At 30.5% G+C, this 16,471-nt stretch overlaps 1 protein-coding gene across 3 annotated transcripts in view; it reads left to right on the forward strand.

Annotated features, from left to right (window-relative positions):
* Positions 1 to 16,471, forward strand: part of LOC124355300 (RING finger and CHY zinc finger domain-containing protein 1) — a 34,988-nt gene that overhangs the window by 12,174 nt on the left and 6,343 nt on the right. For 2 of the 3 annotated variants that reach the window (XR_006921752.1, XR_006921753.1), the window contains exons 3-7: positions 876 to 1,031; positions 2,252 to 2,434; positions 3,625 to 3,720; positions 8,187 to 8,286; positions 10,470 to 10,627. Coding sequence is in view for 1 of the 3 variants with exons in the window: in XM_046806379.1 (XP_046662335.1) it covers positions 876 to 1,031; positions 2,252 to 2,434; positions 3,625 to 3,720; positions 8,187 to 8,286; positions 10,470 to 10,519 (585 nt within the window). In the remaining 2 variants the exon portion in view is untranslated. Of the gene's footprint in view, positions 1 to 875; positions 1,032 to 2,251; positions 2,435 to 3,624; positions 3,721 to 8,186; positions 8,287 to 10,469; positions 10,934 to 16,471 lie in introns of those variants that run through there. The other variant, XM_046806379.1, reaches the window with a different exon arrangement.

A 16,471-nucleotide genomic window follows, 5' to 3' on the forward strand; every position in this document is an offset into this window, starting at 1 on the left:
ATTGCATCAGTCACCATACTTGGTTCTGATTGAATTAATTAATTTCATCAAAATTTTGGAAGGTCTGTTTCATTTTACTCAATGTTTTATACTATAGGTTGAACCACAACAAATGTAATGTTATCCTTAAACGAGATTGAGTTTTTTGTTTTAGTAGTGGAGTTTCATTTGTGAACATCAATGCAACTGTAGTAATGAAAGCAAACTTTATTATCAATTTAACATGCGAGAAGTCTGACCCACATTCTGCTTATAAAAGGTTGCATGTAGGCAAATTGATCCCACTTGTCAATGTCAGAATACATTAATTAAAATAATCTTCATATAAAAATCTGTCTATAAAAGAACATTTACAAGTACAGTGCAATGTGACATTTTAAAATTACCATTTCTTTAATTTTTTAAGCACTTAAATAAAAAACTTGCTTGTATCTCAAAAGAAAATCTGTCTAATAAAATAACAACGTATGGAGCTTTATTATTTTATGTAAGTGACGGTATTTATCATTTTACATTTTATCTTGGAATATTGTCAAACTGGGTGCAGGAACTGAAACATTTTTGAAATTTCAAAAATAAAGTGGTTATAAGACTAATGAATGAAAGTCGCATGAAGAAATATATTATAAGAGATAATATATTAGGCACTGCCAAGCTGTTAGTATTGTTAATCTCAAAAATTTTACAGAATTCCAAAACTGCTGTGGGCGCTACTTTTTGTGTTAACTTGAAGTATAGATATGTAAGCTCTATTTTTATCTGAAAGTATAAAGCTTTATTAATTCACACATTTAAATTCACAAAATCCAATTGCTAAGCAAACTTGAATATTTGTTGATATGAAAATACACGTTGTAACATGTTCTGTTGCACAGTACACGTGTCTGGAGTGTAAGCTGTTTGACGATGAAGACAAGAACCAGTACCACTGCGAGGGCTGCGGCATCTGTAGAATCGGAGGCAGAGACAAGTTCTTCCACTGTGCTAAATGCAACATGTGTCTACCGATCAAACTTCAGAATGGACATAGGGTACAGTCTTTTACGTATCTGCACATTACTGTTGTTTTGCGACATTGTGTTTTTAATTTCTAAGATACCAAAAAAGCTTAGTACATTTAGTACACACATTTATCCTTACTTACTCTTACTTACTTACTCTTACTCCCAGGGCCATTTATATCGGAGGTGATATTTAGCCGCACCAACAAAGCTCCTCCATCTTGAACGGTCCTCTGCATCTTCCTCTGAAGCGCCCACCTTCTCCATATCAGCCTTCACCTGGTTCCACCATCTCACTTTCGGTCTCCCACGGGGTCGTCTTCCTTCTGGGTTACCGAACATTACCCTCCTCAGTTTGCATTCCTCTTCTCTTCTCAAAACATGGCCTGCCCAACGGAGTCTTCTGCACTTTATTTCTCCTATTACATCCGTACTATTGTAGAGCTCCCTGATTTCTCTATTTTGTTTTCTTCTCCATACCCCTTGTTCATATGATGGCCCATAAATTTTACGTAAAATTCTATTCTCGAAAACTAGAAGCTTTTTCTCATCCTTCTTATTTAGCCTCCACGTTTCGGATCCGTACAAAAGCACTGGACATATAATTGTTTTGTATATTCTAGTTTTAGTTTTGTGAGAGAGAGATTTGGTTGAAAGTATCCTATTGCATGCATATACACATCTATTTGCTGAGTTGATCCTATTTTGTAAAAAATTAATCCTTAATTAATTATCCTTAAAAACAGTAAAACGTAACTAAATGTTAAACTGATTTTTTTTGTTAGATTTTATAGATACACATAACGTAGATAGTTTTTTATTCATCAATAAACCATTAATGATTTAAAACATCTGAATTATATTATATTTTAAAATATCTAAAACGTAATTCGTGTCATCATTTTTGTCACTATAGTTTAGATAATCATAAATATGATTCTATTGTGTGGTGGCCTCTTATTATACTGCAGCCGAAAGCATTAGTATTTTGTTCTAAAAAACTAACAAATATAAAATTTCCAAAAGTGAAAATAATACTAGATATTATTTAGTACACCTTTGCTGAATTTGATCAGTAGTGATCTGTTCGTTTAATTATGGCTGATATTTAGATACAAGCATAAGCACACGTTTAAATAGTTTCAGATGGAAACCACTTTTGATTCGAGTTAGAGGTTCCAAAATGTGTATTTCCATTAAAAATGTAACGCTAATTTGTGGATTTATGTACTATACTGTGTTTGCCTCAGTGTGTGGAGAACGTGTCCCGGTCGAATTGTCCGGTCTGTCTGGAGGACATCCATACGTCCCGGATACCTTGCCACATCCCGGACTGTGGACATCTGCTGCATCGGACCTGTTTTGAGGACTTGCTGCAGAGCGGACTATACACGTGTCCCACCTGCCAGACTTCGCTAGTGGACATGACGCCGGTTAGTATATGTCTGACTGTCAAACAAATAGTTTTCCATTTTTATGATGACGAGTCTAAATTACGCGTCTCCTTATTTAAACCACAACTGTCCAGTCATTCAAATTGCACTTTTTATTTTACATGCTAATCCTGTATTGCATAAAAATTCTCATCTGATTGTTTTAACAACATAGCTTTCATTGCTAATGTTGAGCTTAGCTCCAGTTCACCCTCCTCTCAAATAAATAATATTTATTTATCGTTTGAACTCTTACGAATTATTAACAAAGTTGATAATACAGTCAGTTGCGACTAAGTCAAAAAAGTTCTGAAGGCCATACAAGAGTTAAAAATGAAAATAATCATGCTTTAAAATATAACATTTTAAAATAGTTTTAACTTACTTTGATGGTTTCAAATAAACATACTTGACATCATTGCTTATCTTAAAGAAAATCTAGATTGTGGTTGACCAATGTAATTAATTCTAAAATATTATTCCCACTTTTAGTTCATCACAGAAATACTAGATACTATTGTAATATAAACTAAAGTAAAGAGTGATGCGTTTACAATTTTAAAACGTAAACAGAAATGGTCTACAGTTGATAAAAATGTATGTTAGACACATTGAAAAACTCATCCAGTGAACGGAATATCTAGAAGTCAGTTGTAAAATTTAGTTTTAAAAGTATTTATTGGGTATTTAGCTATTAAGGTTATTAACTTATTGTAGATTTTAACTGACTATTTAAAGTTTTACCAAGTCTATAAAAATCAAGTAAAGCATCATATTTTTCCTGGTGTTATGTGATTTATGATAAGATGAAAATTTCTTAATACATATACCAACAAATCATAATATATGTGAATATTAATTACAGTTTGTATTTGCAATTTTTTTAAAAGGGGCTTACAATGTTCCATTGAGGATGCCTGTTACACTATTCTAACTACTTTCTTTTGTAAAATCTGTATTTCTGCTATCCTACTGCAGTTATCATAAATCATTACACAATATCTCACGTGGAGCATCTGAAATCGGATGTTGTTGCAGACTTGACTCCTGAAATCCAAAGTCATGTTCGTCTGAAGGAATCCAAAAACAGTCAAATTGAACTAAATTTATTAATGGGTTGCGTATAGAAGTTGCAAACACAATAATTATAACCTCATGATAATGAAACCTCACTGTCTCTATATGTGTAGGTGTGGGAACACTATGACCAGGAGATCCAGATGACTCCGATGCCTCCGGAGTTCAAGGATTACTTGGCTGAGATTCTTTGCAAAGACTGCCAAAGGGTAAGGCTTACTTGAAATTCCTATTTAGTCCTAATTTAAATAGATTTTATTCACTTTTTCTGAGTGTAAACGTAACCTAGGGGTGACTCCGGATCCAGACACAAAACATGACAAAACTAAAAACAACATTTTCAAGAACCTAAAAATGTTCGAAGATAAAATAGTAAACCGAAACAATAAACATTTTTAAATTATTTAAACATATGTGCAATTATTTACTTCAGTAAAATTTATTCACTACGCCCAAAATGGCAACAAAAATTATTTATGGACAGACAGTGATGTAGTACAATTTAGGGCATGAATTAGAACCCAAAACAATTCATCTTTAAAAAAATTAAAAGTTTGAATTGGCATAATATTTTTATAAAATTTATTTTAAAAAGTTTGGTGTGACCGCTTTTGTGAAAAATCTTCAAAATTAACAACTTGAAAATAAATTTTGAGGCTGATGGTGTTGATATTATGTCAGATTTTCTCAGTAAAATAACTGTCATTGAGTTTTGCAGATCACATGATGGCCGTAGCAACTCTTTATCAGAAAACTGGAACACCTAAGGGGTTCTTTTTCCAATTCAAAATTTTAATGAAGTCTTTAATCATCAGTGATTTTAGCTTCGATGCTTTGGATCCTACAATTTCCTCACTCAGAGGCTTTGTGATGTTCTAAATTCCTTCAATCTAAATTGGTCCTTTAGATGTCCTAAGCACTGTCTTTGACGTAACATTTGACTCTAACTCTGCCTCTTTCCAATTCAGTGATTTTTGACCACTTTACGCAGAAAGTTGTGGTTCATGGTTGTAAACTGAAAATTAAAAGTCTTAGTTAAAAATTGCTAGGGCAGTTACTTTCCAAAACATTTACCAAACCGAATAAAGTTTTGGTAAACCGTTCTCGGATGTTTTTAACCCTTTTAGCCCCGGCGTCCGATATATCGGACAGAGGTGGTCTAGCTAAAATGCCCAACGTCCGATATACCGGACGTCTCGAGAATTTAATGTAGCTGGCTAATAATATGTCCAAATGCCATCAGTTTCGGTATAGTAGTCGGTGAAGAAAATGGGCTACATGCAAAAACAATAAACCTTCCAATTGGCATCGTATTTCGTCGTCGTTGAGCATAGTTTATTTGTCGATGTCAGCTGTCAGACGACTTCAGTTGCATTGTTGTTGTATGCTGGTGACTTATAACCTCAATTAGTTTGCGTGATTGAAAGCGGTTGTTTTTCGTGTGATTTATTGTATTATTAGTAAAAAAACATGAGTAAACGTCGTAGAGAAAAAACACTTTGATAAACACTATTATTGGTATTTTGGGATCATACCGACCACACCCAGACATGAATCGTTATTTGACATTTTGCTTCTACTGATTACTAGATTAGCGTAGAACAATATTTCGTCAATATAAAACAGGAATTGTCTTATCGCAAACCCCTCCCCATCCTCAGACAGAGGTCAAAGTCGAGCGGTCTAGTAGATAACGTGATTGCAGAGTCTCGCCGCCCGTTCAGCTGGTGCGTCGCTTTGTTGTACTTCCGTGTTTTACCTCTACATTTCTCCAAACACAAAAATTCAATAAAAACAAACATGATCAAACTAAAACTAAACTCTTTATTGAAAAAACACTCAAAACTTGTTTTTATTCTTAATCACACTCCGCCACCCAAAATGCGAGTGCCATGCCTTCGCGCTGATGTCAACGAAAGAAAAACATCCCTCGAGATAGTACCTATCAGTAAAATATCAAATTCTAGAGGGTCTGATCAGAAATATAAATTGAATTGTAATGGAAAGGCAATTATGCACCGTGCAAATCATGTGATGCCGCGCTGCCTGCCGTAATCAGGATTCTCGAGAAAGATAAGATAACAGCGACAACAATACCGATCACAATACCTGGAAATGCTTGTAAGTTTGTAATTTTGTAATTAAAAAGAGTTGTTTTTTCGTTCTATCATGTTTGTTTCTATAAATTTATATTTTTGTGTTCTTCATACTGGTGTGGTCGGTATAATCCCAAAGTACCCTATTATTAGTGGTGAATGTGCTATTTTTGAAGACAATGAATTGAGTTGTTTATATAAAATGTATATATTGTAAATATTATTTCTTTTACTTTTTTGAAAAATTAAACAAGTTTTAGTCTTACAAACCATTACAATTAGTTTGTGTTATTTTACAATTGTTATTATTTCAAAAGTTCAAAAACAAGTAAACATATCTGTATACTTCTACTGACGTGTATGTGGAAATATATGAAGAAGTGCTTATGCTTATGCAGCAATACAATTAATTGGATATATCTCCTGCATTTATCAAGGAAAGTTCTTTAAATTTTGTGTGTGTAGTAAGAAATATGTGTACAACAAAATTGCTTCATTTTTCAGGGGCTACAATTTTTTTTCTACCCTTTATGTATGTCCAAACTATAAAAAAAATAAAAAAAATTTGTATGTATAAATACGCTAAAAAAAACAAATCATTGTGTAAAAGTACTTTTTAACTATTAAATCTAAGAGTACACTTATTTGTGAACAATTTTAAAACAAAAACCTAAAAATTATCTTCAAAAATAAGAAAACTATATGTATTTTCCCTCAATTCTGCACTACGGTCCCTTATTGCCATGGGCTTTCTGGCAAGTCCATGGAAAAATGGCTGGGGTTAAAAGGGTTTAAATAAATTTAAAATGTCACTGTCATTATCAAGCATTTAGTATCGACACTATTATCAGGATGTTGCTAGTCCATTCAAAAAACAAACATTATTTACAAACTACAAAAAACATTGTCTCTTGTAAAGATCTTACAATTCAAACTCGGAATAAAAATATCACCAGATGTTTTAGGAAGTGCTGTAGCATATAGGAAGGTCATAAGGACCACTAAGGCCTATGCCATTAATTGGAGTTTACTAATTGTTGAAATTTATTATAAATTGGATGGAAAATAATCAGTCATCCTGATACCACCCAGCATCATATTTATTTATTTTGTGTATAGCTGTTTGGTTTTGTTATTCTCAAAATGTAGTTTCCAATCCAATCAAAATACCAGTTTCAATTGTTCAAAATTGAAAACAAATTGTGGAAGATCAGTTTTAAGTAGCAAACGAGAGTAATATAAACATGAATACCTACATTAAATTCATCATTTACACAGTCTCAATCTCAGGAACTAGAAATATCTATTTGTAAACTTTACATTTCGCTCTGTACTGCCTTTAGTTTTTTTGTAAATTGAATGATCTCGTTTTTGTTTTGGAACTCTTTAGATTGTATATATATTAGCATAAATTAAAAATGCATTTAGTATATAATGTATTTGTTAGTTACATAAAATAATCACTCTAGACCAAAATATCTGTACAAACAAATAATTTTATCCGTAAGAAATATTGTAAAACGATAAAGTGGTTATATCTTATAATTGTTATGAAACTACAGAACTTTTATTGAAAAATAGATTCACATGAAATTTATAATGAATTTATTTTTAATTTATAATTTATGTTTCTTGTGAGCGAAACCTGTCAACAACTGTCTTAAGAAGTATTTTTTCTTTTGAAACTTTGTTAACAAGACGAAACCGATCTATTATTTTATACATTTATAAAATTTTACATAACTTAGTTGATAGTTCTTTTTTAGTTGGTAAGGTTTTTCTGCATGTCCCAAGAAATAATCTGAGACCCTCTTTGGTTTTTTTTACACCACGTTGTAATACAGTGCAGTTTTATAATTTTTCATTTTTTAAAGGTATTAGGTTGTTAAACATGTATAAAAATGAATTGGATATATTTAATAATAATTTTAATTCATTTGTAAATAAGCTAAATATTATTTTTTAAACTTAAGGTAGTAACCTAGTTTTGTTAAAGTTTTAAATTATTATTATGTATTATATTATATTTTTATTTTTATTTTTTCTCATGCTGTAACAGAAACAGTTAATTTTTACTCAGCCTAATAATGATTTTGTAATTTAGTTTCTTCATATACGTACTTATAGTATATTATATTGTAAATAATTATTATTAACTTGTATTTTCAATATAGCTGTTTTGGGATAATATTCCTGTAGCTATTGTACAAAATAAATAAATAATAAGCGTGAAATATAAAATGAGGGCAAAGTTACTAAAAACAAACAGCTGTGTCAAGGTCATCAGTGATACCAACTTTATGATCTTTAAATGATAAATTTAGTCCTTACTTACTAAAAACAAAACAAATTTTAAAAAAACTTAAAAGCTTGTAAATAAAGTAAAAAAAATGTTTTCCTAAATGGCAGATCAATTGGGACATTTGTGATCCGATCAATCGGACGTTATGTTTGTTAAATGGAACATAGTTCGTTATAAAGTGGCTAATTGTGTCACATACAAAATACTGTTAGGATTAATTTATCACATACGAGTATCTAAATTTATTGTATTCTCGAGAATGTTGTTGTTTTTGCAGTACTCAACAATACCCTACCATGTAGTGGGCCTCAAGTGCTTGAGTTGTGGGTCTTACAACACAACACGTACAAAAACTCTACGTCCTGCCAATCTACAAGGTAAGGTCATCACTGTACAAGTACAAGTACAAAGTATTCTTTGATTTAATCACTACAAACCAATAGTTAAAACTTTTATTTTTGTGAGGCCTTTCGATAGCAAGTCTATCTTCGCCAGGCACATCACAAAAGTAAATACAACAAGTAAATTTGTCTTTAATAATAATTAGACATGTTATTTTAATATTAATTTGTCCTGTGTGGCGTAGTGTGTAAAATAAAATTAAATCATTACTGGAATTATACTATATAAATTTTGAATGTTAGTTTTGTAAGCTTTGTGAAAGTAATATTGAATTTTGTATTGGTCCATCTTCTTGATTTGAATAAATTAAAAAATCCAAAAGATGAAGAAATTATCAATAAATCAGGCACATATCAAATAAATATGATAGCTGCAAGAAAAAATACATTGCACAAAAAAAATAATACAAGATATAAAGAATATTGCCCCCACATTAAATTCAACAGAGAAGAAAAATTGGCTGTCGCACATCATTGTATCAATACTGGACACACTATATAAAAAAAAAACTCCCAGAATGATAGACTGGCTTTTGTCTTTGCACAGCATATTGTTCAGATATAAAAAAATATGTATGTTAAATGCTAAGTAATAAGTGTTATTTATCAAATTTTTTGTTAGAAATTAGACAAATAAAAATAATAAAACATGCACTTCCTAGAGTATTGTTTTTATTTTATTTATACATGAATTGAAAAATGTGTATTGAAATTTTTTTGTTTTATAAGTTTCACATGACTTGAGATAGTAAGATACTGTAAATGTACAAAATATACACAGTTTTTTAGGGAATAAAAACATTATAACATACATACACTTATTTACAACACAAAAAAAGATTTGATAAAAATGTGAAGTATGCAATTTTTTCGACAGTACGCATCCACGAATCCATTAATTTTTGGTGAATTCTTGAATTCTTTGGGCTGTTGTCACTGTCACTATCAATTTGTTCATAACCGAACTCACATTCCACCGGTTCATAATTATCCAGATTACCTGTCAACAAATCTGACAAATATCATCATGCACTTCATTTGCCGATATGTCACTTTCATCATCAGAACTAATATTTTCATCATCCAATATTTCACATATATCACTTCAACAATAAGGATCGCCCATTTCACAACATAACAATAAATTGTAAACAACTATGTTACTAGCCTACATAATAACCTAGCAACAGTAGCATCAAAGAACGTCCAAGGCCGTGCAGTGCGTCACCAGCTGCATAGTCCGTCAGCTGTATGCTGTACGGCATTTGGATCGATATCAGCTGACAAGTAATATTATGAATATAAATTATATAAAATGAATTGATATTTATGAGTAGAGGATTCGACTGGTGCAAGTTACATCTTTATAACTTAAACGGTTTTTGCGTAGTAATAACCGAAAGTTGACCGACGGCTGTGCCGTCTTTATCAGTTCACAAGCGGTAATAACGAACGTCTGAGCCATTGGTCATCAGTTGGAGGGTTAAGGCAACTTTCCTTAATACAGAAAAAATAGAAATTTTTTATTACTCCTTGTGAAATCACAGGCATTTAAAGAAAACAATATAGCCATTTCATAATCGGTTCCAAATAGAAATGACAATGTAAAAAAATTGAAAGGTAAAATTTGTACAGTATGTGTATGAGTAATAGCTTCAGGGTATGTTTTTTATTCATAAATAAATTTGTTTTTGTAAGAAAAAATATTTTAAAACCTGTAATTTTCTTCAGTTCTTGCTTGGTCATAAATAAATAAGAAACTTATTACTCGCTCAAGCTATATCTATAACATTTTATAAATATATCATATGTTTATCCTCAGTCGTTTTATATGGGCCTGATAATAAACTTTCCTAAAATAAATGTTTGTAATTTCATGTGGAGTGATAAAAAAAAAAAATGTTTTTACTTTTTCTGTATGATACTTTTTTTAAGAAAGTTATGATAAAAAGCAGTGAATTTAACATAAAAATATATTTTCTAATCCAATATCTATTTCACCACCGTATGTAGGCTATATGTTCCAAGAAAAATAGGAATGTTTTTCCAAGCTAGTAAATGTAAACCTGGTTTTCTTACCCTATCAAAATCTGGCTTATAACTTGCCGTCCAGTCATATAAAAATAAGACTCTGAGATAACAAGATTATCTTTGCGCAGGTGCTAGCAGTAGCAATGATGAAGAGACTCCGGGCACCGAGGACGATTGAATCAGCTGATGAAACCTGGATTCTGTGCCAACTATATCGTGGCAACGTTGAAGATTTGTTCTAAAACCATCGATTCGTCTGCTACTGTACCATTCATCATTCCACTTGGTAGTTTTAAATTTCTCGTTAACAATTAGAACCCGGCATAGTTCAGAATCGGAAAGGTTGTTCTGGCTTTTGATCCTTCTATTGCCTTGTTAGCAGTTAGATAAATGCACTGTAATTATTTATTTTGACAAGTTTTAAATTTCTTTTGCTTAATGTGTTAAAACTAGTAGTTTCTTAATAGTATATATATAAAATTTAAAGATATATATATTTTTGTTTTTATTTATATTTCAGAAAATTCAAGTTCAAACCGTAGTTATTTGCGGTTTTTTTTATGAATATATAAATTACTAACAATTGTATAAATTAAGCTACAATTCATTTGAATTTTACCTTTTTTATATTAGGAATGGGCCAATTAAAACAAATTAGATTGAAATTTAAACTATTATTAGTACTTTAAAATCTTCATATTTGTGTATAGAACCCCAGGTTTAACCTTAATCTCTATCGGTCATGCTACAATATGTCAGCCGCTAACAGAAATATTAAATCCTATTAATTCATTTTCTTGAGTAAAAATTTTGGGTGGGAATCGCACACAATTTATTTTTAACACATTCACAGGTTATAAATATTTTGTTTAAGTGATAAAATAAACGTATCACTAAGAAACATGTACGCCTAATTTTTAGTGGTACTTCAAAAAGCAGGAATGATTACTCAATGCAGTTTCAGTGCCGTAATATGCAAAATTGCAGGTTAAGGGTCATCGTCATTGTTGTTTTTTTTTTCAATGTTTTCACTCAGAATTGTTAAGCACTGGGATATCACTAATTTCACTAAAATTGTCAATATTTAATACTCTTGGCATGTTATTTTATATTTTAGAAGAGGAAAAGAACTGGTCCTAACATGGATCCTTTAGGAACCCAATGTTTTAATTTAAAGATGGAAGGGGTTATAGTAGTGTCATTTTTATTAAGACTAGCTCAGTATATTGAATTATCTCTATGAGAAATTATTAAATTTATCAGTTGATGATTTTACCTTTGCAATCTTCAGATTGTGTAGAAATCTTTCTTCTTTCAATGAAAAGTTTGCAATATGAGTAAGAGGTATAACAATGTATTGACTTCACTGTGATATACGAGGGCTATCCAGAAAGTAGATTACGTTTTGCTCTGTAGCCGCTAGAGGCGGGACTATTGTAGTCATTTTGATGACAGAGCGTTTCTCCGTTCAGTGGCTATCCAGCCTTGCTAGTGAGAGGTTACTGTCGCTCCTTGTTTTACAATTTCAGTTTAAAATGTGTGACGCAATTAAAAAATCCCATGAGTTGTGCAGTGCGGTTGGTAATACGGTTTTTGTTAGCTAAGCACAATAACCCTATTGAGATATATTGCCAACTCTGTGAAGCTTTTGGGAACGATATGAGTACGATAAGGTGGAATGCGTCTAAGGTGCATTAGGTTTAAAAATGGCCGAATTAATGTGCATGATGATGAATAAAGTGGATGGCCAAACATTGAGAATGAAATTGTTTTTAAGTCAATGAGAAGATTAAAGAAGACCGCTGATTCACAATAACAGAACTCTAAATTAGTTTTCCTAAAAATTTAAAGGAGTTTGTTACACAAAATTGTTTAGCAGAAGTTAGGTTACCATAAATTTTCTGCAAGATAGATACCAAAAATCTTAACAATCAGCGTATGTCTGCTTCATTGACATTTTTAGATACTTTCGAAAAATATGGTGACTCGCTACTCTATTCAATCATTACAGGAGATCAGACTTGTACAAAACACGTGAATTACGAAACGAAATTACAGTCTATGGAATGGGAGAACATATACGTCTGATGACAACGTTGTAAAACTGGTTGAAGTTTTAGGTGGCAGAATTTTGTAACACTGGAATTTCAAAACTAGTTCACCACTATGATAAGTGCCTAAATTTGTAAGGTGACCAAGTTGAAAATAGTATTTTGGTGTCACTTTCAAATGTATTTAATAAATATTTTTTTGTTTTGTTTGTAATTTGTTTTATGTTTATATAAAAACATAATCTACTTTGTGGATATCTATCGTATAATCATAAACACTATCAAATCCTATAGTATACTTGATATTTAAGTAGATATTACTCTCTCAAAAACATAGATTTTTGTAAGGGAGAGGGGACAACATCAATATCTCTCTATCTTTGATATGGCCGCATTAAAGGTACAATAATGGAACATTCACTATAATGCTAATTAAATTGGCTAATTGGAAACATCCGCATTGGAAATTGAGTAAGTGATAGTCAATTGATTCCTCATTTCCACCAGAAATCAAGTGACTCCAAAATCAAGAACTAGAATTGGCCCATTCCTAGTTTGTTTATATTACTCGTTGAAATTTATATTTTTGACAATTAACCCACTAATCATTAAATTACTAATTCTGTTTGTTAACCCTATAACGGCTATGATATAACACATTTTGACTAATTTGTTTACTATTTTGCAAACATGTTTACAGCATGAAAATAAATCATTTGGTTGTATTACAAGTTTGAACAAAGAAATGAAAAACTTTTTTCAAATATGTAAGTTTCAAAAGTAATTAGGAAAAATAGTAATAATTTTTTTATCCTTTTGGTATAAATGTAAAAAGATGTTTAAATTTGTTTCTCTTTATGTAAATGTAAACTTTTTAATTATTCTAAAGATTCTAAGAGGTTAAAACTAAAGATTCTGTAAAACCAAAGTATAGATCTGTGTCAGATTTTCAAAATATATGTGTGTGAAGGAAATTGCTCTTTATAGCACATCACCATGTTCAAAAATATTCACATCTGAGTGGAATGAGTTCCGCACGGGCTTAATAATTCCTGTATGATTACAGGTAAAGCAGTAAAACTTGGTACATCGTTACTGTACCTTTAAATCTACTTTTTTGAAGTGACTACAATTTTTTTGTCATGTCGGGGATGGCTCGCAAAAAGTCAGAAGGAAATCTTAAATGAGAGCATAGATCGAGTAGTACATCAAATTAAAGGTCTTTATTAGAAGAGTACAATGACGCAAATCCGACCTCATAGGGTTCACTCTTTAAAAAATGGCGCTGGTTTAAAGTTTGAAACATTTACAATGTAAGTCCTGTTCTAGGTGGTTTAATGTTCTTGTCTTGGCTCAAGTTGTGAAAGTTAAACTTAATAAATGAATACTGGACTTCAGATAGTTTTTAAGGTAGTTAGTGACTCTTCACAATCAATAGAGGATGGTCTGTTTACAACAGTGGTCCTCAGACCAAAAGTGGTTCGTGTAATCGTTTGGGAATTATCAAGCCCACATGGGACTTAACACCCTGTATATAGAAAGTGTATGTAAAATTAATAAGTTAACATAAAATTAACATATTTGAAATTTCTGTATAAAAGTAACAATGAACTTTCACAAAAATGATTTACTTGCAAAGATCCAAGAAAATCATGAACAGTATGTTAACAGTTTTTTAATTTAACATATTTTTATAGAAATGTACAGGTTTTAAATACAGAAATATTGTAGAAATTAATATGTAAAACAAGCAATGAGAATAAAGTTCCAGAGGATTTGTATAAAATATATTTAAGTTAAGATATCTAAATTTGCAGTTAGTATATTTTTTCATTTTTTGAATGGTGTGATTACTTTTAATGGCCGATATAGGGTTAAGAAATATGTCAAAAAGGAATCACTAGGAAAATAACTAGGGAAGCATAAAATAAGTTAAGTGTATTTAATCTTGTATTTGAATAATATTTAATACATATTAAATGAAGAACTGTTATTATACTCAAGGAAAATAAAAGCAGCTTTCATAATTTAATTGCATACTTTGTTTTGTATTGAGCTCTCAATTATATCTCAATTTTTACTTTTCTAAATTTAGCTCTACTGTTTTTTGAATAGTAGTACTGTTATGGCTTTAAAATTAAAATATATTGATATTAAAAAGTTTATACGCCTTAAGTCTTACAAATATTAGTTTATTTTAGGAAAAGCTTTTACCAGATGTGTTAAATTGTTGGTGGCAGTTTTAATATTGTACTGTTTAAAATATGAAGAAACAGTTTAATATTTTTACATTTTTGTCTAGAAATATATTTGTGGTAGATTGAGTTGTTTGAACAATCTGTTTGGCCCATTCTAAATAGATTGTTTTTCCATTATACGTTTTGTATAATATAAATAACATGAATAGAAAAAAAAATGAATCATTAAATACAATGCAATACACTTTTAAATTTACATAAATATAGATCTACACAATATTTACTTTGTTTTTAATTATTAATTTGTTAACTGATAACAATCTGATTACCTCTATGTTGTTGTAACTTATTTGTTAGACTTATTTATTATTATCAATTAACTTAGTATTTAACAATTAGGGTCTAATTAGTAAAGAAATATTGTATTTCTGAATAAACCAGCCATATTATTCAAACCTCTAAAAAATTAGTCCTTGTGTCCATAGGAATATGTTTCAGCCGTGTTTTTAGTCCATACAGGATGTACAAACTGTCTAAAACTGCAAAACAGCTGTTTATATGGTCGTAACAATATCTTTGCACATTAACATAGAATCCAAAAACCTTCTGTTCCGTAATTCAATGATGAGTGACTGTCCGCTTTAAGAACAGGTAAACAGTATTTTTAGGCTTTTTATTTGCAGAAATTCATAAAAATGTTTGTATGAAATTCATGTATTCATTTTTTCTCTCTGTGTTGCATTATTTCTCTACTATAATGAACCTCTAACTATTACAAGAGTTTGGTTCTATATTTGTGAAAATGTTTTTTTACGGCTTCTACTGTATATTATGGAATTTTTTTACCGGTTCTATATTTGTAGAAATATATTTTTACTGGTTCTATATTTGTGGAAATATTTCTTTTACATCAACAAGGTGAATTTTATGTTTTTCATATTCGCTAAAAGTGGGTTTTGTTGATGTACTTATCTATATATATATGATTCGTATTTCCACGCGTGACTCACTGGTGGATCACGCTGTCTAATAAATGCGCATCGTGCTCCACCAGTGACTCACACTACAATGGTTTTTAATACAAATGAATATTATCAAGCTGCATTTTAGACATCGAAAATATGTTCACGGACTATTGACTACTCCAAAATCTATTTATTAAAAAAAATATTCACGGGCATTTTGTATTTTTGGTTGAAATTGCATTGTAATTTTTTAAAATTAGATAATTTTGGCCATTGCAAACATTTAAAGTTGCTGCAATAAATTGACTTAAACCTAATTAATTCGAAAAGCTTGCATTTTAATTTATCAAATTAATTAAAAATTTAATTCTTTGCATAGAAATGCCCTATATTATAATTGAAAATGTTTATATTATGGCAATGGTGGTTCGTTAACAAAATAATACCAATATTTGTATTAAAAACGTTCTGTTGATAAATAAAAAAAGTTGTAGTTATATGCTTAACACAGAATGTCTCCATCATAACATTTAAGGCTAGAAAATACATTATTTAACCACTTTGTGACACAAGATCAACCAGTTAAATAGCTATTAAGGCATTCCTAGGCTGTTTGTACAACCTGTATAATAATTCTTATTTGGTTTGGTTCCATCTTCACTGACGTACTGTTTTGCTCAGTTGAATTGCTGCACGCTTTGAGTTAATTTTTATTTAGAGGTTGGTTTGGCTAGTGAATACAATAAGTGAAGTTGAATGTAAATAAATAGTACAATATCAATGTTATTCGTTTGTACCATAAAAACACCAGATATTAATAATTCCTGCTCAAATAGTTACATTTGTATATTATGATTTTATATTCTTAAGTTTTTATCATACCAGTCAACCTGAGTTCAATTAAGTTAATGTTTTA

The sequence above is a fragment of the Homalodisca vitripennis genome, chromosome 2, assembly GCF_021130785.1.
Source record: "Homalodisca vitripennis isolate AUS2020 chromosome 2, UT_GWSS_2.1, whole genome shotgun sequence".
Taxonomy (NCBI): Eukaryota; Metazoa; Arthropoda; class Insecta; order Hemiptera; family Cicadellidae; genus Homalodisca; species Homalodisca vitripennis.